General features: G+C 51.6%; 7 protein-coding genes across 7 annotated transcripts; 1 reads left to right on the forward strand and 6 right to left on the reverse strand.

The window, feature by feature from the left end:
- Nucleotides 1-670: 670 nt before the first annotated feature.
- Nucleotides 671-2,843, reverse strand: BO97DRAFT_402693 (uncharacterized protein). The gene has a single exon (XM_025694567.1). The coding sequence runs from the start codon at nucleotides 2,582-2,584 to the stop codon at nucleotides 1,031-1,033; it is 1,554 nt and encodes a 517-aa protein (XP_025555398.1). The 5' UTR covers nucleotides 2,585-2,843; the 3' UTR covers nucleotides 671-1,030.
- A 517-nt stretch (nucleotides 2,844-3,360) lies between these two features.
- Nucleotides 3,361-4,893, reverse strand: BO97DRAFT_402694 (alternative oxidase). Its single transcript, XM_025694568.1, has 3 exons — nucleotides 4,577-4,893; nucleotides 4,228-4,518; nucleotides 3,361-4,160 (listed from the first exon to the last, which is right to left on the reverse strand). Exons 1-3 carry the CDS (start codon nucleotides 4,834-4,836, stop codon nucleotides 3,650-3,652), a joined length of 1,062 nt encoding a protein of 353 aa, XP_025555399.1. The 5' UTR covers nucleotides 4,837-4,893; the 3' UTR covers nucleotides 3,361-3,649.
- Nucleotides 4,894-7,232: 2,339 nt separating this feature from the next.
- BO97DRAFT_420556 (acylphosphatase) lies at nucleotides 7,233-7,917 on the reverse strand (the record flags this gene model as incomplete). The annotated part of the gene is made up of 5 exons (XM_025696665.1): nucleotides 7,233-7,412; nucleotides 7,515-7,584; nucleotides 7,663-7,675; nucleotides 7,770-7,800; nucleotides 7,903-7,917. 5 exons carry the CDS (start codon nucleotides 7,915-7,917, stop codon nucleotides 7,233-7,235), a joined length of 309 nt encoding a protein of 102 aa, XP_025555400.1.
- Nucleotides 7,918-8,386: 469 nt separating this feature from the next.
- On the forward strand, nucleotides 8,387-10,586 carry BO97DRAFT_402698 (putative glycerol:H+ symporter (Gup1)). Its single transcript, XM_025694569.1, has 4 exons — nucleotides 8,387-8,737; nucleotides 8,787-8,854; nucleotides 8,913-9,494; nucleotides 9,543-10,586. Exons 1-4 carry the CDS (start codon nucleotides 8,479-8,481, stop codon nucleotides 10,533-10,535), a joined length of 1,902 nt encoding a protein of 633 aa, XP_025555401.1. The 5' UTR covers nucleotides 8,387-8,478; the 3' UTR covers nucleotides 10,536-10,586.
- Nucleotides 10,587-10,713: 127 nt separating this feature from the next.
- On the reverse strand, nucleotides 10,714-11,971 carry BO97DRAFT_475083 (putative HIT finger domain protein). The gene is made up of 2 exons (XM_025700379.1): nucleotides 11,638-11,971; nucleotides 10,714-11,471 (listed from the first exon to the last, which is right to left on the reverse strand). The coding sequence occupies exons 1-2, from the start codon at nucleotides 11,903-11,905 to the stop codon at nucleotides 10,735-10,737; spliced, it is 1,005 nt and encodes a 334-aa protein (XP_025555402.1). The 5' UTR covers nucleotides 11,906-11,971; the 3' UTR covers nucleotides 10,714-10,734.
- A 187-nt stretch (nucleotides 11,972-12,158) lies between these two features.
- On the reverse strand, nucleotides 12,159-13,057 carry BO97DRAFT_402700 (uncharacterized protein). Its single transcript, XM_025694570.1, has 4 exons — nucleotides 12,986-13,057; nucleotides 12,739-12,914; nucleotides 12,550-12,655; nucleotides 12,159-12,490 (listed from the first exon to the last, which is right to left on the reverse strand). Exons 2-4 carry the CDS (start codon nucleotides 12,891-12,893, stop codon nucleotides 12,410-12,412), a joined length of 342 nt encoding a protein of 113 aa, XP_025555403.1. The 5' UTR covers nucleotides 12,894-12,914; nucleotides 12,986-13,057; the 3' UTR covers nucleotides 12,159-12,409.
- Nucleotides 13,058-13,275: 218 nt separating this feature from the next.
- BO97DRAFT_440056 (cellular morphogenesis regulator DopA) lies at nucleotides 13,276-19,530 on the reverse strand. The gene is made up of 7 exons (XM_025698039.1): nucleotides 19,360-19,530; nucleotides 19,155-19,279; nucleotides 18,951-19,100; nucleotides 16,646-18,888; nucleotides 16,295-16,524; nucleotides 14,780-16,245; nucleotides 13,276-14,720 (listed from the first exon to the last, which is right to left on the reverse strand). Exons 1-7 carry the CDS (start codon nucleotides 19,448-19,450, stop codon nucleotides 13,461-13,463), a joined length of 5,565 nt encoding a protein of 1,854 aa, XP_025555404.1. The 5' UTR covers nucleotides 19,451-19,530; the 3' UTR covers nucleotides 13,276-13,460.
- Between the last annotated feature and the right edge of the window lie 164 nt (nucleotides 19,531-19,694).

Consider the following 19,694-nt stretch of genomic DNA (forward strand, 5'->3'; position numbering starts at 1 on the left):
TAAATCAGCTTTCTTTGTGCTCCCGACGAGACGGGCTTGGTTAGGCTCATTAGCTCTTTAGCTAGTCTAGTAAGGTAGACTACCTAGGAGTAGACTGCTCGTACTTCCTTCAAGGTTAGTTAGTACAAGTATGCTTGCTGGCCTTGTCGGTGAGTCTTGCCCCCTGATCCGGTTTCAGAACAGGCCTAGGTTGAAATGCGTCGGGCTCCAACCGGTTGCTCAACTTTCAACAGAAACCAAACCGGAAACTTTCGGAATCATGATAGGTGTGAAAGTAATCTTGGGCAGCAGGAGTAGTAGGAGGCAGGTGGTGAATGATGAAGTGTAAGTGAGAAGAAAGTCGACCCCAAGTAAATGAGTTGTCCGTTATTGTTGGCCTCAGGCTCTCTCTGGCATTGCCCGACCAGCCCGGCTGATCCTCCGCCCCAGGGGCCGATTATCCTTTCGCTGCTCTCTTGGGCCCTGAAAAGAACAACAGAAAAACACAACAGGGATTTTGACCCCTCGGTTTAGTGTTTGCGATCCATCCATGGAACGCGCCTGAGCGACCCAGTCCTTCACATGACGTTACTCCGACCACAATAATGTATATAGGAGTACTTGCAAGATTCGATCTTTACAAGACAAAATATTATATAGATGAGAATAACCAAAGTAAAGTATAATCTGGAACAGAATTAGGCCCCTCTTCTGAACAAGGATGCCGGCGGCCTGTCCGACATTCACCTGGAAGACGAGGCGTAGCGTAGCCATAGTCGCAATGAAGGGAGAGAGTCGCCCCTCCAAAGGAACAGGCAAGATATTTAAAACACAAATATTTCCAACCTGACTGAGCTCAGACAAGCAAGGGGTATCAATGTGGTCAGAGCGGACAGCAAAAAATCAACACGCAAGAACGAACCCACCGACCGTCCCGTCGGTCTTCCTCCTTTCTTCACTTAACCCTTCCCTCCTTCCCCCTTCCCACCCTCTATTCCTACTCAAGGACCGAAATCGGTCAATTGACAGACATCATCCTAGATCCTCCTTTTTACAAAGGGCGGATCACCAGATCGTCACTGGGAAGACTGGCAGCGGAAGCTCGCCGCTCCCGCCAATCCCGCACCAGTTCTTCGCGGACTACCTTACACCAGGACAGCAGAGCTGCATCAAACTGCTTCCACGCCTCGGCGCTGTTGTTCTGTACCACTCCCATCACGTCGATCTCAAGCTTGGTTTCCCATCGTAGCTCGGCCGCCTTGATCCAGAACCGCAGGTTCTCGGCCATGCGATATGGCTTCCCAACATCCTGATGGTAAGTCTTGATGTCGAAGAACGGCCGCTTGGAGTTCTTGATCGCGAAATTATGGGCCCGCACCAGGTCTCGACCGTCGCGCAGACGTTCCAGCATGGCAGGCGGCGGAGAGTTATCCTCCGGAGCGGTCCATGTGGGCAGCTGCGCGTCGGCGCCGATCAGGCTACGCAGGAACAACGTCTCTCGCTCCCGCTCCTTGCCTGCCCACTCCCCTTCCGTCCAGATCCAGGCCGCCCGCTCTTTGGCTTCAAATGATTCCAGCTGGGCTTCTCGGGCCAGCATGTCGCGCAAGTTGCCCATCCAGTCCACAATGGCGGATCGCTCGTCGTCGCGAAGCCCCTCGGCGAAATTCCGAGAGGCCCAGCGTTTCATCACCTCGAGCACACTGAAGAGCTCCTGTCGGATCTCGCGCTTGTCCTTGATCGAGGCCAGTCGTTCGGGACGTTCATGTGCGGTGTAGTAGATCTTCGCAGCTCGAATCGCCAGGGTGACAGCATCCAAGACACGCATGCCCTGGATTTCTTGCCAAGTTTGAGGGATTGCCTCCGGGGGAGGCTGTTCTGGCGAGTCATCTCCGCTATCGGCGGGTTCGTTGGAAGAAAAACTAATTCGGGGCGGAATCATGTCCGCGGGCGCTTCCTTCTGGGTGTCGATGGAATGGATCGCTCGATCGGCCTTTTCCATCGCGTCCATCAAGTCTTTCCGGAGTGCCTTCAGTTTCGGTGGGGATGGGATGTGGTGCGTCTTGATGCTGTACGTGCTCACGGTAGGCGGAAGCATTTCCTCGACGTCCTCCTCGATCTCCTCTCCTTCATCCTCCAACCCGGAATCGCGGGGATCAATGCTTTCTTCCTCCGTAGGGCTGGCTGTCAACTCGTCGATGAATCGAGCATTGGGGGTTAGCAGCAACCGAGGAACTTCCTCTGGGTTCTTTTTCTTTTTCTTATATGCACGGGCCTGGCCACCCTTCCCATCCAGCAAGCCTGTCCGAGCAAAGTAGTATTGCAGATGCGCAATGCTACCCAGGCTCATCACACTCTCCCGATTCCTGGCCGACTCTGCGAACTCGGCTCCCTGAGTCCGTATGTAGCCCCGTCGCTTGGATGAGGTCGAGATCGATGACCTCGCATCGGCGGAAGTCGCAGACGAGGCCGAGAGCGAGGAGAGGGACGAAAAGGTACGGCCCGGCGACGGACAGGAGGAGATGGCCGGGGTCGCTGGGACCGACGGAGAGGGCGAGCCGGCGCGGGCAGGAGGGGTAATGGATTCGGGGTCGATAGAGTCATCCATGGTTGCGCACGTTATCCTTGTTGGCTCGTTCACTGGGAAAGGTTGCACGTCTGCAGAAGATAGATCGCAATGGGTACGGCGCGTTTGAGGGGAAACAGATCTGGTATGAGACGGATATAAACAGCAAAGGACAGGTGTACGTCGGGTAAGGGAAATGATGGAAATGACGCGGACGATCGAAAATTGGGAACCAAGCCTAGGTTTGAGACGCGAATGAGTGAGTAATTGATTAGCAGAGATGGCAAATCGATCGTCGGGGCAAGATTGAATTTGGGAAGTTCGAAAGGGGGGGCGTTTTTTTCCCACTAAAAGGGGAAGCGGGTCGATAATTAGATAGCCCAGGGTGATTAACACGTCTCTGCATTGATAATGCACCACCCGGTATTTATAGAAGTGTCATTTCGTCTTGTGCATCCATCTTTTCGGGATTCTGGGCAAGCGAGCCCCTGAGGTCATTTCTATCCGGACACCCGGGACGGTGGCCTCAGAACTACCCCATGATGCGGACAAACGAGTGGAGATTGTTTGTAGTTACTAGAGACTCTCCAGGCTCTCTCTGACTGTCTCCTATTTAGTGGTGGAAGGCAATAGACGGACGGCCATTCTCTGGATGAGTGACTGCCACTATGCCTATTCAGGACTAGCGTCCCCGTGCCTGAAAGCCCCGCATCCAGACTTTTGAGTCGCGTTTGACGCGAACCCCTTACGGTTCACTCTCACTGCACGTCCAAGGTACAACTACAAGATAAGCCTCGGTTGAACTCCTGGTTCTGATCAAAGCCATAAGATTCATCGTCATCATCATGAGGTTATTAACATTGGATATGTTGAGATGTGAGGGGAGGTCAAACTATTTACAACATGATAGTACAGTACAGTGCCCACTGGCCCGCTGCTTATCCCAAACCATGCTCCCGGCAGAGAGCAACCAGCACCGTCCACCATGTATCTAAACATGAAACAACACTCCTCCAGGGAATAATTAGCCCGTGGTGATGAAGAACCCCGGTCCAGCCGAGTGCAGCTAAATTGTGAACCAAGGATGCAAAACAAGTCTTTCTTTCCTTAAACCACCTCCTCGCGCTCCCATCCAACGGCTTTCAGGTTGTCAATGCCCTTATCGGGATGGGGCTTGGATGGATCCTTGTACTTGGCCGCGTACGGATTCGGATCTGTCTCGTGGTTCAGGTTCCCCAGGGTGTGGTTGACCTCGCGATGCTTGGCTTCGTCAGCACGCACATAGAGCAACAGGTCCCGCATTGTCCGCTGTCCCTCCGGCATCTTCCAGTATTGCACCGCGATCTCGGGCGCCTCCAGCTTTTCCCAGTGAGGCAGCTTGCCGTTCTCGATATCTTTGATCGCGCGCGTATACGTGATCACCGCCTCCTCCTCGAGGTAGCCCACGAACCGGTGGCAGATGCGGGGCGACATGAGGTAAGCCAGGAAAAAGCCGTTGAAGAAGACTCCCTGGGCGCCGAGGACCATCAGGCGCATGAACCAGCCCGGCTCGGCCACTTTGAGGAAGGTCAGAAGGTGCATCCGCTCGTTGTATGCTTCTTCCAGCAACGTTTCGATCCTATGCCCAACGCATCAGTTATTTGTCAAGATATGGTCCGTGGGAAGGACAGGAAAGAAGAACTTACCATCCGTTATCTCGCTTCATGCGCCGCAAGCTTCTCAGGTGTCGCAACATCCCCCCAACCATGCCGGGGACACCAGCCACACTCTCCAAGAAGACGAACCGTCTCAACCACGCCTGCTCCGTCATCTGGAATTTGGCATCGTGTTCCTTGCCCGGCGGCGGGTGGCGGTAGCCCGTCACCAGGTCCATGCCCCATCGCAGGACGCGCACGGTTCCAAGTGCGATCCAATCTGCCCAAAGCTTTGCATCGCGGTGAGCCACTGTGATCTGCTTCATCTGCTCCTCCGTGTACCTGGGCCAGTCAGCATCCTGGTCAGTCGACAAGGTGAGATGTGATGGGCTGCACTTACACTGGATGGACCCAGGCAGTCTCCACTTCTTTGACATGAGGAGCCTTCAGAGGCGGGAAGAACTCCTTGATCTGTTGTTTCTGTGTCGTGGAAATGAATCGCTTGGTGTGTGTTTGCGGATGGTAGTTGATTCCCAGGGTCGAACTACCGCACCGGAGACCAGTCATGGCAACGACACTTGGATTGCTTCGCATGGTCAAGCGAAGGCTTGCCTTCGGAATGGCTACCCTGAGGGGGGCCGTAGCTGTCAGAGAATTCATTGTAGTGTGCGATCAATGGTAAGTGGTGATCGTAGTTGTGTGTTGATAGTTGTATGGAAAGGTGTTCAAGTGATATTGAGTCTTGATAGACAAGTATGTGATGAGAGTGATTTGATCTGAATATTTACTATCACAAAAAGCTGGGACCCCTTGACCGGTGCCTATTTATATGACATTTTCAAACCTAAAAAGCACCAAAAAAAAATTCACTGTACCTGACACTGAACCACGTAACTATGACTCCCCGGAGCCACTGTACTGTACTGTACCTGGATTGAAACCGTTGATCGGCAGAAATCGGAGTGGCGCCCCGGAATCCTAGTACGCAGCGGAAGACGGACGGAGGGGCCACCCTGCCAAAGTCACGCGGGTCGAAAAAAAGGACAAAAGAGGAATCACATTCAATGCGCAGGTTTGTAATGGACTCAAACCTGCCCAGCCACCCCCATCCCCGTGAAAAGAGCCTTGTATGCGATATGATCTTATACGAGGAGACCCGTAGAAACGGCTTCTCTGCGAAATCCTGCAGGAATACTTTCCTCGCCGCTCGGTTATTGTTATCCGAAGGAGGATTGACTTTGTCTCTACATTGTCAGGCTACTCGCTACTGCTGTTGAGGTGTACCAGCGTGAGGAATGTCCCTATGGAAATTTCATGCGCAGGTACTGTCCAGCGAAGATCGTACAAGTATTTCGAATATAGATTGACTGTCTTGATATACTATTGCTTCCTAGGGACTAGCGCGAACAGATCCCCGAGTGCCGGTCTCCGATAGTGGCAGACTGCCGGGGTTTCTGCCTGCACCAGTGCAAGCCTGCAACTACTAAGTATAAACTCGCCGCCCCTCAGTGGTCGGTGGAGACCCCTGGAATCAACCATGATTTGAACGGTTGGGTGAAAAAGGTCTAGAATGTTACATCCAAGTTACAGCCGATTCACCCCTGCGATGCCTGCCTATCCAACCTGATATCCTTGTCGTTAAAGGAGAAACAAAGAGCTGTTGTGCCCTGAACATCATAAACCAGGTATTAAGCCATGGCAATACGAAGTAAAAGCCACCACGCAACGCCCCTTCTTCTTCCTTTATGAAACAGCCACCTGCCATGAGAAACCTTCTTTGTCGGCACGAGTAAACTCGTATATGCCACAGGATTACGAAGAAAGAGCCCTTACAAACCCGGTGAGAGAGACAGGCATCGGCCAGATGACCTCAAGGCCAGAAAAGCCCCCGGCGGGGACAGGGAAAGTCGTGGTCGGCGTCCACCGGAGGGCGAGATCCCTCGCTCACTCGGCTCCGACGGATTGTCTGGACTTGGAACGGGCTCTGGTGCGGGTTTGGGTCGGCGATCCGTTAATCATTCCTGCTTCGGTGAACCCCAGGGAACCCCGGGATCGATCGCCCCTGGTAGCTAAGCTTTTGGTGTGTTTGCCACTGACGAGGTTCGGCAAACAATCTTACAGTACTCATACACCGACAGCATACGGATTGCTTTGCTGCTTGCTCAGGATTACTGTGTACGGGGATATGTACGGAGCCGCGTACCAAAAATTATAGAACAACACTAAATTCTACGGTGTATTGCGATTACTTATACATGTATAATATTATGAATCTAGTGCATTAAAGGCGGGCAAGTATATCAAGCCAATAAAATTAAGCCAAGAATTATAAATATGCACTGAAGCTGCATAATCAACAGCTTATGTAATAAAACTATAACTATCCCTGCGCTCCATAAGAATATGATCTATATCATTACCATTCAAGTTTATTATTTACACATAATGTTACTAGTGAGGTTCCATAACTTTTGGTACACGGCTCCGTAGAAACGTGTACTGTTTACGCAAGTCGAAGGATTTGCGCAATGATGATACATGCTTTCGTTGTGCTGACCTGACGGGGATTGAATCCTGGACGTTATTCGCCCCAGCCCTGTCGGGTTAGGCCGGGATTCCGTCTGAGTCATAACATGCCGATCTTAACTCGGGCTTGGATCGGGATTTGTTGGCATAACCTACTCTCGTACCCCGAAGTACAACGTCATGTTGGATCCTTTTGTTTTGCGCAAAGTTTGTCTCGATAGATCATTGGACGCATGTGTAGCTGCGGAGTGATGGAGAGCTCTATGCTCGGGTGAATGAGCCGGTCCGGCACGTGAGACTGCTCTGCTTGGGGATAGGCTCCAGTACTATTCTTCTAGACTAGCAGATTTTGTTCAACAAAACAATGTCAAGCAGTGAAAGTGAAAACAAAGACAAGGCAAGGCGCGTCCGTATCTTCTTCTCAATGTTCATTGGCAGTCACTGCCAGAAGATCTAGTGTTGTTTTCTCAATTCGCCGGTAAGTCCAGACATACCATCACACCGTACGCACCCCCAATGCTTCAACTGCATCACTCAATATTGGCAAACCCGGATTCGGATGTCCTGTAGCATGAGAAGCCCTCTTCACCGTCCTTAGCGGCAATCTCTTTCTGCTCGACCTTGACCACATGTGCTAGACGAGGTCCCTTGTTGATGTCTTTGAGAAGCTTCTGCAGAGATTCCTCGTTTCCTTGAGCCTCTCCTTCAACCTGCAAGCATTTAGTGATGGGAACATACATCTTAACCATGCGCGGCTCGAAAGCACAGCAGGGGTGTAAAGAATATCATGCTAGCATTAGATGGATACGAACCCTTCCGCAGTGCGTGTTCTTAACCCATCCTCTCAAGTCATACTCGGTAGCTCGTTTCTGTGTGAAGTCCCTGAAGTTATGAATAGAATATCAGCCAGTTGTTCACGTGTTTGTCTTGCGCTGGAGGCTGAGTCGAGTAGTGGCGTACCGAAATCCCACTCCTACAGGATACGCATTATTAGCTTAAACTTTATGAATTTACATCGTGGATATTGTAGCAAGTCTGCATCATCCTGGTACTGCAAAAGTGCTTACCTTGCACGGTTCCAGAAACCTTGAATGCGATCTATCATACTCAGTGATTGAAGCTTAGATCTGAAGTGCGATGACGTAGTCTGGATAGAGCAGAGTCGACAGCTCTAGGCCAGACGAACTGGGGGACACTTACACGCTGAGATGTCATCTTGAGAGACGTGTAGGCTCTTTTTCCAAGCATGTAAGTCGTGATAATCAGGGCAATGATGTGTTGTATGTGTCTCGCACCATCAACTACTAGGTTAGTAGTCTGTCTGCTCGTTTAGATGCTTAGTCATATACGGGTACAACGATGCCGCTTTCCTAATTCGGCAAACCTTTCTGATCGCACGGCGGGGGATTTCGATGTTTCTACTTCAAGCAACTGTGCAGCCAACCACCAATCGGCATAGTTCTTTTGTGCTCATGATTCCATCTTCTAGATACAAGGGAGACAGCGCTTCTCATACACCTATAAGCTGGGTACACCAACATTCCGGACAGTTTCTAAAAGTCGCCGTGACGGTGATATACTGCAGTTGATATGCTAATCAGCCAGCGGATTGGACCAGCTCCGCTCCGCCCCTGAACCAAAAATGGATTCGGGCGGTGATCTCCCCCAGAGTTCCTCCTGTTGACTCTCCGCACTCTGTCCAGTGTCCACCACCTTTCTCTACCCACTCTGTTCGCTCTGGGGGGTCCGTCACTCTCGCGAAATGCTGGCGTCAAAATGACGCTCTCGCTTCTCGCCTGGTTCAGGCGTTTATACTCCCTTGACACACTCGACACTCGTTTCACGGCCTCCGCGATCACTCCAGCCAAACTCGCTGCGGCTGACGCGCGACCCTCCGCCAAAGATGCCCGCTCTGCTGCCATTGCCCGCAATGCCTCGCCCTCGAAATGGAACACCTTCGAATTCTATATCTACTATGTCATCTTCTTGACTGTTGTGCCATTGATGTTCACCACTGTCATTGGTGTATCGCAAGGTTGGTTTGCTCTCCTGAGCATGAAAACAAATACTGACTGTTCCCGCAGAGAGCCATCCCACTTATGCAACATACTCTCATTTACTCGAGGACGGTTGGATACCCGGTCGCAAAGTCGTATGTCATGAACTCTCAGATGTCTACAATTCGAAGCTAATGTTGCTCGAATGCCTAGGATAACTCCGACTCGCAATATTCTGGTTTCCGAGAAAACGTTCCCTACCTCCTCATTCTCTTAGTCGGCCATCCATTGCTTCGCCGTGTCTATAATCGATATGTAGGGGGAGAAAGCCCCGACCTGGCTTTTGTAAAAGCATCCCCGGCCGTTGCAGCTGGGGAGGCCCGCCTCAAACAGCGGGTCAACTTCGATTACTACTTCGCTTTTGTTTTCATCGTGGCCCTCCATGGAGTGTCTGCTCTGAAGGTGCTCGCTATCCTATATATCAACTACCGAATTTGCAAATCACTTCCCCGAGACTATATTCCCGCAGCGACTTGGACATTCAACATCATGACTCTGTTCGCCAATGAGCTCTGCGCCGGCTATCCGCTCGAACGACTAGCTACTCTCCTGGTACCTGCTTTCGATGCTGCCAAACAAGTGCCCGAACTGGTGCTCTGGGCTCGTTCTCTCGACGAATTTGGGGGTATAATTCCCCGGTGGGAAATTCTGTTCAATATCACCGTCCTCCGTCTGATCAGCTTCAATATGGACTACTACTGGAGCCTTGACTATCCCGCCTCCAGTCCCATTGAAGTAAGTCTATAATTCCCCTTTTAAGGAACTACCTCTGACCGCCATAAGAAGAAGCAACTCGATCCGGCTGCCCTCTCGGAAAGGGACAGAGTCAGTATCCCGGCCGAGCTGGCTGCATTCAACGGCCGTTGCTATATCGCCTATGTGCTTTACGCACCGCTTTACCTGACCGGACCCATCTTGACTTTCAACGATTATATCTCCCAGCAGAGATATGCTCCGCCGTCTCTCACCAGCACAAGAACAACCCTCTATGGAGTCCGCTTCTTCCTCACGTTACTCGCTATGGAGCTGATACTCCATTTTATCTATGCCGTCGCCATCTCCAATGCCTCTCCGGATTGGTCCCTGTACACGGCAGGCCAGCTCAGCATGCTCGCCTATTTCAACCTGCACATCATCTGGCTCAAACTCCTCATCCCATGGCGCTTCTTCCGCTTCTGGGCTTTAGTAGACGGCATCGATCCGCCAGAGAACATGATCCGCTGCGTGTCCAACAACTACTCCCCCATGGCCTTCTGGCGCGCATGGCACCGCTCTTTCAACCGCTGGATCGTGCGCTACCTCTACGTCCCTCTCGGCGGCGGCAGCAGTGGCCGCGGAAGCGGCAACTCCTCGTCTGGGATGTATGCCAAGGGCCGGAAGATCTTCAACACGCTCATTGTATTCACTTTTGTCGCTCTCTGGCACGACATCAACCTGCGTCTGCTCATGTGGGGCTGGCTCATCACGCTGTTCGTGCTGCCTGAGGTCATCGGCTCCCTGCTCTTCCCCGCCAGTCGCTGGCGCTCACGTCCCACCGCCTACCGGGTGATCACCGGCATCGGGGCCGTGGGCAACGTCCTGATGATGATGATTGCTAACCTGGTCGGCTTTGCCTTGGGGCTAGACGGACTCAAGGGCCTTATAGCGTCGATCCTGGGGTCGTGGGCCGGTATCGTGTATATTGTTTTGGCGTGCTGTGCGCTGTTCGTGGGAATCCAGGTGATGTTCGAGATCCGAGAGGAGGAAGCGCGCGCGGGGATCAACTTGAAATGTTAAACGTATCGCACTTAGTACTATCTATCTACTCACAATGCGAACTCAATCCCAAAGCGGTTTTTGGATGGTTTCAGTCCTCCTTAAATAAGCAGTATACATATAAACAAACTTGGTATCACTTAATATAACATATAACAGTACAAACCCGACAAGCGGCAGACCAAAGTCATCCCCTCCACCCCATAAACGAAAACCCCTATCAAAAGAACGCCCCACACCTCGAATCCTCATGCACCTTATAACACGCCAACCCACACGTCCTCGCATGACAATTCTTACACCGGATCTTGCCCCAATACCCACACATGCAGCAGAAATGGCGCTTCGTGGCCCGACTCGCGATGGGCGATCCCGCGCGCGACGCGTTATACGTGAGCGGCGGCTCAGCCAGCAGCGCCTGCATGATCCGCTCCGAGGGCGCGGTAGGCAGATACGTGCGGAGTAAGGGGTTGGTGTCGTGTTCTGAACGGATGAGGGTTGTTGTATTTGTTTCTTGTTCTTGTTCTTCTTCTTGTTCTTGTTCTTCTTCTTCTTCTTCTTCTTCTTCTTCCTCCTTCGGGGAAGGGGTTTGTTCGGGGGCTGTTGTTGAGGCGGGCTGTGCTTGTGCTTGAGGCGGTACGGACGATTGTTTTCGTGACCGGGACGTGTCCTTTGATGTGAGGGGTGTGGAGCTTCGGCGGAGCGGCGTGGGCGTTGAGGTCGCGGTGGATTTTGTGATCTTGTGGATGCTGCCTCTATGCCCCGCTGCTGATGATGTTCCTCCCCCGGTCGTAGCGCCGGCTGCCGCTGCTGCGGAGGAGGAGGAAGAGGTTGCGTTTGTGGGGGTTGCGGTGGCTTGTTGCGCGCGAGCGGCTTCTTCGTCGTCTAGGTAGTTCCGGAAGGTTTTTTGGGATTGCAGGATCCGGCGCACGTTCGAGGTTACTTTTGTTCGGGTGCCTGATTTTTTGTTTCTTTCAGTGAGTTGCTCGGTTTTGTTCTAGGGTGTATAAAGATTTGGACTGGGGGGAAAGAGTTCTGTCTGGTTGTTTGCGTGCTCTCGTTTGCTCCGAGTCTGGAGTTCACAGAGATCGCACCAAGAGGAAAGGGGGAAGGAAGGTCCTACCTCGTGGCGCAGCAGGTTCCTTCTGCCGCACCGGAACCTGAATCTGCACATCGCGATGGTTCTCCCGGTCCAGCTCGGCCAGATGGCGGATGATGGCGTTGGTTTGTCTGGACGACAGGTCTGTTCGGCCGGGGTCCCGGATGCCGCGTTTGCGGCCGATGGTGGGCGTGATGGCTGCTTTGGCTGGATCGAAGCCCCGATCGGGCACGTAGGTCCATCCCGGGGTGGCGTGGGTCGTGGACCCTGGGAGGAGTTCGACGTGGTACATTTTTTTCTTTTCCCTGTTTTGATAGGAGATAGGGTGAAGGTGCAGTGCTGCGCAGGCGCGATTATCGATCACCGCGCAAGAGAAATCGCGATAAGAGAGAGCGAGGGTGAAGGCGGTAGCGCTTGTTTGCTGTGTTTGCATTGCATGATGACGCCAACAGTCTGTCTCGCCTCCCGAAGTGCACGCGCGCGTTGTCGAAGTAGATGCATGCCTTTGTCTTTGATGACTGGTCATTTGATTGATATTTAGAGTGCTTTTTTGTCTGAACATGTACTTGAATGCGTACGTTTCAATATACTTTCGTACATATGAGATACAGTCCTGGTTCGACTGGTTTTACGATGCTCATCCCCACAGAACCTGCATTCAAACAGTGGACCAAAATGATATGCTAGACCCGTACGTAGCGAGGAACTCCTGCGGAAACAAATAAAGGCAAACAAACCCGGAATAGAGATGAAAACATTGACACAAAGAGAAAAGGAAGATGATATGCAACTCAGATCATTTCTTCTTCAACTGGTCGACCTTGGTTTCTAGCTCGCCGATGTAAGTCTGCAGCTTCTGGGTAGCGATTTGAAGAGCCTAGCAGCCCGCATTAGCGGAAAGAGTTTTTCAGTGGGCAGCAAGACAGAAGCACGTACGTAGATGTCTTCAGTCAGCATCTCATTGGAGATTCGGTATTCGGCCAAGATATAGTAGTAGACGGCGACACCGGCTGCAACCGAGCCAGTCAGGAAACCGAAGATTCTGTTCACCAAGAGAGATTGTTAGTCAAACCGGGAGATGGAGGGTCAGTTTGAAGAGTAAAGTTAGTGTAGGAATGTCAGTACCCTCCACGGAATGCGCCCACGGGCTTCTTAGCGGGCAGAGTGGTGGCCGCCTCCTTCATCAAGGGTGAGGCCGCGAAGGTCCGCGTCGGGATGAAGACCGGCTTGGTTGCGCCGGAGCGCACGGCAGGCGACAACACCCTTCGAGCAGCACTCATGTTCATAAGGTAGAAGAAAATCTGGGAGATTGATCAGTAAGAATCATGAGAGTGTTAGCCACAGCTACAGGAGTAGTTGTCTGAGATCTTACCTGGTGAAATCAAGGAGTAGAGCAGTAGAAGTAGATGTTTGGGTGGTGCGGAGGAAGAGCTTGGGTGGAGAGTGTGACGTTGTTGTTGGCCAGCCAGTTGGGCCGAGGATGTTACTACTTAAAATCAAAAGTACCACCCAATAGACGACTGCATTATTATTCCCACCTCAAATTCAACTGCCGATTGCCAATGTTCCTGTCATACTCTGCTTATTTATTTTCCCGCTCCTCCAGAATATTCTATCATAGAATTCATGCTATTGATCCACTATGCTTAATTGATACTTTGCGCCTACGAAACCATGCGGCCCGACGCCCTGACGCCTGAAATCAACGCTGGAAAATGCCGCTTCTATCCCATGATACATGATTGATTGACTTATGCGTGTCCATTGTAGTCACATCAGTTCAAATCATCGCAGACAAGCAGAAAAGTGAATTATGCACGCGCAGCACGCGGAGTAAGCTAGGAGCCTTAGTTGGCCATGGTACTTTCATTGAAGATGTCCGCCAACAGGTCGTTCAAGCATGCGTCCAACCGTGGTTGGCCCATGCTATAGGTGCTTTCAAATGCATGAATGCTGAGCTGGTCGAAAAACGGCCGAAGTACCCGATCAACAATCTCATCTTTGGCCGTTTCGCGGATCCAGTCTGCGGCAAGGCTCGGTTGTTTCACCCCATGACTGATGTTGGCCGTTTCCCCAGCACCATCGGCCGATGTAGGCCCTCGCATACCCAAGCTCTGGGAGACCTCATCCGCGAGTGCCATCGGCTCGAAGCGCTCCGGTGGGTAGATGGCGTCTATGGTGTCGGTCACATAAAGCCACTCGAGAAGTTGAAAATCATCCGGTGCCAGCACAAGTAGCGTATCCAACAGTTTGCATGCTTGCAGCAAGACGTATGGATTGTAGACTTCTTGTTGCGGCCCTAGCGGCACGGCGGCTATGGCCTCCTGTAGTTCAGCATTGATGAGCGGCCAGAATGTGGAGAGTGCCGTCGCAGAGCTTTTGAGCGCAAGGGCACGCAGGACCATGAAGATCTCAGCCCTCGTCGTTGAAGATGGAGAAGAGGTACTAGTCGCCCCAAGGAGGTCTTCCAGCTTCTGCAGAAGGGCGGGTAGCTCGCCAATATAATAATCATCGTTGGCAGACAAAATTATGAGACTGATACGACGCAGGTTCAATTGTGCTTTGCGATCAGCTTCTAGCCGAGCAGCAGATGCCCCAACACCGAACATGATACCTGCTGTACTAGGTGGCGGAAGGCGAGACAGCAGCTCAGACAAGCGATCTTTGTCTGCGAGCACCCATTGTCGCAGTAAACTCAGCCATCCGTCGCGGACCAAGTCCATCTGCATGCCAAAAAATCTTGGATCATTGAATGCATCGGCTATGTCTTTTTTCCAGATCTTAGCAGCAGACGGAACTCTAGCTATGTGCTGGAACAAAGTCATAAAATTCTGGTTGAGATTGTTCGGAAAGAGTCGCGAGCGAAAGAGAGGCCCAACCACATTCGTAGAGATACCAGATACTGCAGACGTGATCCGATCAGAATCACCGAGCGTGGTTGTGAATGCAGACATAGACGCCGCGAGAATACTAAGCATATCGTCAGGTCCAATTTGTGGCGAAGGCGAACTGTCATAGTCGATAGAACCCCGGCTGAGGGAAGATTCTTGTGCGAGACCCATTGGCTTGCTCGTCCAAATCGCTGTAAGAAGGCGCAGTAGTACGTCCTACTTCCCGTCAGTAAAGCCCTAGAAAGTGAGTCGCAATGTCCTCTGTCTTTACATACCCCTAGTTCTTTCCTCATGCGTCGATCTTCACCGAAGCTGGTATGTTCCAGTTTTGCGCCAAGGATTGCTGCAAACTCGACCAAGCGTGGAAGGATCTGCCGGTGTGGAAATGGATTGCTTAATACATCGCGAAGGAATGTTGTGCAGTCTGCCCAGATCTCATTAAGCACATCATCATCGAGTGACCTGGCGTATGCTACCAAGAAGCCCGCCAACTCAGACTCAGTAAGGCTCGCCGTCAATGTAGACTTGCGGCTCGGCTCTAACGCTGCGGGATTAGTTCTTGTGTAAATAGAGTTGAACACAGCTGGGATAGCGATCTTTGGTCTAGATCCGTCTAGAGTGTGGAGCAAACTCATAATCAATGACGAGGTCTCGTTATCAGACTTCGTCCACATCTCGACAGCTGTCTCGAGGCATTCGAGTGCCTCTGCATTGAACAAATGCTCAAGAATGCGGCGCGATCTGTTTCTCATGCGGAGAGATGTGTACTGAAACGAGGCTATTGACTCTGCGTCCTGAGGCAGTGTACACCGCTCTACCGCACCCCAAGACCATATGGTAAAGCATAGTCTCACGGTATCTTGGAAGCAGAGCAGAACAGTAAGACGATTGTTCGCTGCCGCCGGGCGAGTATGATTTGATTCGGACGAGAAGACCCCTGACACCATGTTACCGAAGAATCCATGGGTCTGGTCAGGACTCTTAACAGCAGGAACATTGGCTTCCTCCACTAATAGTCGCTCGTGAGCAGTGGCGATGCAGGTCTCAAGCGCGCTGAGGAGAGCAATGGTGGCATACTCGGATCGGTCATCAGGCCATCCTTCCGTACGCTTGAAGGCAAGTTGAAGGCTCGCATAACAAAGTTGGATTTCTTTACAGAGCGATTCGACAAGCATCAATAGTATCTGGAAGATTGACCCAGCGTACAATGGTAGGACTTCGCAAAGAAGCACGGTCCACTTGTCCACGATTCCCCTCGAGCTTTTAGACCCAATTCCTTTCAGAAGGCATTCGAGAAGTTGTCGGGGAGGTTGAGGGAGGGCAGGGAATGCAGGCGCCTTTTCTGGTTTATCGCTTGTGAAAGAGAGAATCGAAGGGCTTGTCAAGCGCTCACGGGAGCTTGTTCGGTTGTGCTTTGGCCTTGGGGGAGGGGGTGGCAGGTACGCTTGGGCAAACCGCACTTTCAACGCTGCCAGAAGAGTGTCTATGAGGTCTCCTTGGATAGACTCGTTTGCGCCATGATCGAGGGCGCGAGAGAGCCTATCAACCAAGAACGAATCAATTCCAGAATCGATCACCTCTTCAGCCCCCGGACCCAGAAGGACCTGACGCATGACTAGTAGTGACGTTTGTTGTAGTCTGATTGTCTCCAAGTCATGAGCAGCTGCCGTGGTCTGCTCGCCGATCACCTTTAGACTGGCTTGAAAGATGATGGAATGGAGGCTTTGAAGTCCAGCGTTATCTAAAATATTGTGAGAGTCAAACTTTGGAAGACAAATCAGTCGACCGACCTTCAGATGCATGTGCATCTTTACGCTTGTCCGATTGAGAGAGCGTTTGGGTAAGAAGAGTGACCCAGCCATTATGGGAAAGCGTAGAGACGACGTTGGATATGGTGCGAAGCAGATAATCACACTCCTTGTAGTCATCCGGTGACACAGCCTGATCATCTTTCTCCGTTTCACCATAACTGGACCCGTGAAAGAGGCGGTTAAGACGTGACACTAATATACGGAAGACCCTGTGACTGATAAGCATTTCTTGACCGCACAGTTTACCCTCTGCGCCCCCGAAAAAATTGCTAAAAGAGCTCGGAGGGTATTTGTCGCCTTGGCTGGCTATTCAGGGAGCATTTGACTTACTTATGCATGGATGACAGGTCTTGGAGCCATCGTTGGACAACCTGAGAATTCTCATTCGAGTGCTGAGAGAGCAAGTCTAGAACAATGAAAAGCGGACGCTCAAGCATCGAAGCTTGATACACTTTTCCTGACTCAGGGGAGTTATACAAGCGCTTTGGAGGAAGTTCGTAGTTGCCTTGATGACTGTGGTTCCACAGGACGAAATATCTTCCAATTTGCTCTCCTGTCAACCCTTCAAAAGAAACTGCAGACGACGATCCAACCATAAAAGACGTTATGGCTGCTTCGACTAGGTGGTCCGACCAAGAGACAGCGTGCAACTGCCACAGACAACGGACCGCCTCGACATGAAATTTCGGGCTCATTGGGGAGAGAAACTGCCATAGCTGACCCACAAGTGCGGGGATGAGGTCCGACACATCTTCATAGCTAATATAGTATCCGGCAGTATGAATGATGTATAGATTCGTTACTGCTGATGCAATCGATGAGATAGTCGAAAAGCACGCGGTGGATTTTTCGACTTGGTCGACGCGGACCCGATCGGATAGCGCGAGATATAAGCGCCTATCGCGCAATATACGTGTTCGAGGAAGTTTCTTCAATAAAATGATGAGGAGATTGATCCGATCGTGCAATCGCGTGGCGTCCTTTCGCTCACCAAGGGCGTTTATGGCCTGTTCGTAGGCATTCCGAATGATGAGCTCGCCCAGCTGTTTTGGGGCAAAGGGAACGGGTTGTGGGTCTAAGCTATTCTTGCTTCGCTCGTAGAAAGTATGGATTATGTTCAGGATGTCCGATCCAGCCATATCAGAACTGGTTCTTTCTCCTGCTTTGGGAGAATCGGACTTCTTTATGAATGACCTCTCTATGAGGAAACCCGTCAGAGAATCCATGACTTTTGATAGCCCGATCGAGACGAACTGCAACTGCTCCGCGGTTGCTGCGGAGTGGCTCAATGAAGACAACTCCCTCATTTTGACGATGGTGGACAGTGTCAGCAGGGGAATATGAACCGCGATCATGTCTTCTTCACGAACGTTGAAGTTTTCTAGTATGAAGTGAGCAAGCTCCAGGTTGCTTGTTATTTTTTCGAGATCAGAGTTAAGGTCCTGTGTTTGCCAGTCGATTAGACGGAGGAGTTCTGAGAAGATAACACCACTTTCGACGCCGTCGAAAAATGAGCTGGCACTGCGAAAAACCTCCTCGAATTGACTCTTAGAAGCTTTCTGTCCAAATGCTTGCACGCTTCGGATGATTGGTAGGAAGATCTCCGGTATAATGTATCCGCCGACTTCCCATCTATCCAGCAACGAAAGCGAGATCCGGAATGGCTTCGTCTTTTCTGATGGGATGGTTGTATCATGCTCAATCATTCGCAAGAGACCTTTGACTAGTGGGGTCAACCCAAACTTGCTAAAGTACTCCGATGGCGAGAGCTCCTTGTTGTCTTCAACGGATTGAATCGTGCCTTCTGATATAGAATTGCGGGCTTCGAATGACGGTCGCTCGTTGGAAGATTCAGGTCCGAGGAGCCAAGCCCACAGTCTTCGGTTCAGACTCATGTCACGCCTGGCGACGACCCCCACAGCCGCTGCTATTAGTCGCTCGAGATCATCCCCCGTAGTCCTTGACTGCAAGATTGGCGAGCTGAGTGGCAGATGAGTGACTAACAAATCCAGGAAATTCCGCTGAACGAGTACCTGCTCGTCGGCGAGACCGGTCGCAAAACAGCGTATGAGCAACCCGGGTTCAGGCACGATAACTGATTCTGCTGCAACTAGCACAGCTTTACTGACACCCACAGGCTCAATCGACTCGCCTTTAGAAGGCCGGCGGTCCGTATTGCCCAATTTAGGAAGATAGCGACTCAAGTAGGCGAGAACACCAGCCCGTCGGCTGGGACTTGTGATCGAGGCTAGAAAGATGCATTGCCAGAAATAATGTCCTCCGGAGCTAGCAGAATCCCCAGATTTGTGCGTCTCCATAGCGCCAGCGATATCGCGGAATTTGTTGACCAGTCGCATTGTAGGTTCGAAGTCATCGCTGGTCTCTTCTTCTAGCCCTGGTAGCAGAGCCAGTATGATGGCCTTCAAGGCCGGACGAATCGCCCAGGGCTCTAGGTTGCATATGTGGGTCTCCACCAGTGTCAGGAACAGGGGTCGGACCGTGAGGGATGCGAACGTTAATGTGGGCGCAATGCCAGGCATATACAATGGTAAGTCATGAGATAGACCCTCCGGCTAGTGGACAATGCCTTCAATCAGCAAACATCGCGCAGAGCCTGTGGGTGGACCGAACGAACCTTGATCAGAGCGAATATATACGAGTACACTTCCAGCGCTTTCTGGTGAACACCCGACGGTAAGGAAGGGTTGAGACATTGTGCAAGCCGTTTGGAAACGAGCGCTTTATGGGGAACGATGTGGATGTCCGCAGGGTGGGATTGCAGTGCCTATGAGCGAACCGTCAACATCACATGCTGAGTTTCTCATCTCGAGAGATGTACTTTCAGCAGGCGGCTCAAGAAGGAGATGTAATCCGCCCATTCCTGCAAAGCGGTATCGAATAGCGATAGGGCTCGCTCGACGGTGGACGCATAACGGCGGTAGTTCTTGTCTTTTCTAAGGGGCTCTAAGATACTCCATCTCTGTTAGTCCCGCCTACTATACTTGTAGCACCAGTAAAGGGAGAAAAGTGAGGATATCACCGACCGTCCTTCCCCCGTAGTCGGGAGCGCGTAAGAGAGCTTTCGGAGCTTGCGGGGGAGTGCGACCTCGGAAACGAGCTGGGATCAAGGCTCATTGTGCGAATGTCGGGTATTTGATGATGTCCTGGGCAGGTATATGGCGATCGCAGTCCGTCATGATTTGTTTTCAAGGCATCAAGGAAGCATGTGGGACTTGGTTGGGATCATTGAATCGGTTTCGAAGCCAGGCGGACATGTTTCCGTTTATCTGGCGTCGGTCGCCCGCCTTTCGGAAGCTCCGCCGGGTCGATCCCGTGCTCCACGTTAAATCGTCCCAGACTCCAAGCTTGAACTGCAAAG

This window comes from Aspergillus homomorphus (assembly GCF_003184865.1).
Source record: "Aspergillus homomorphus CBS 101889 unplaced genomic scaffold BO97scaffold_3, whole genome shotgun sequence".
NCBI lineage: Eukaryota > Fungi > Ascomycota > Eurotiomycetes > Eurotiales > Aspergillaceae > Aspergillus > Aspergillus homomorphus.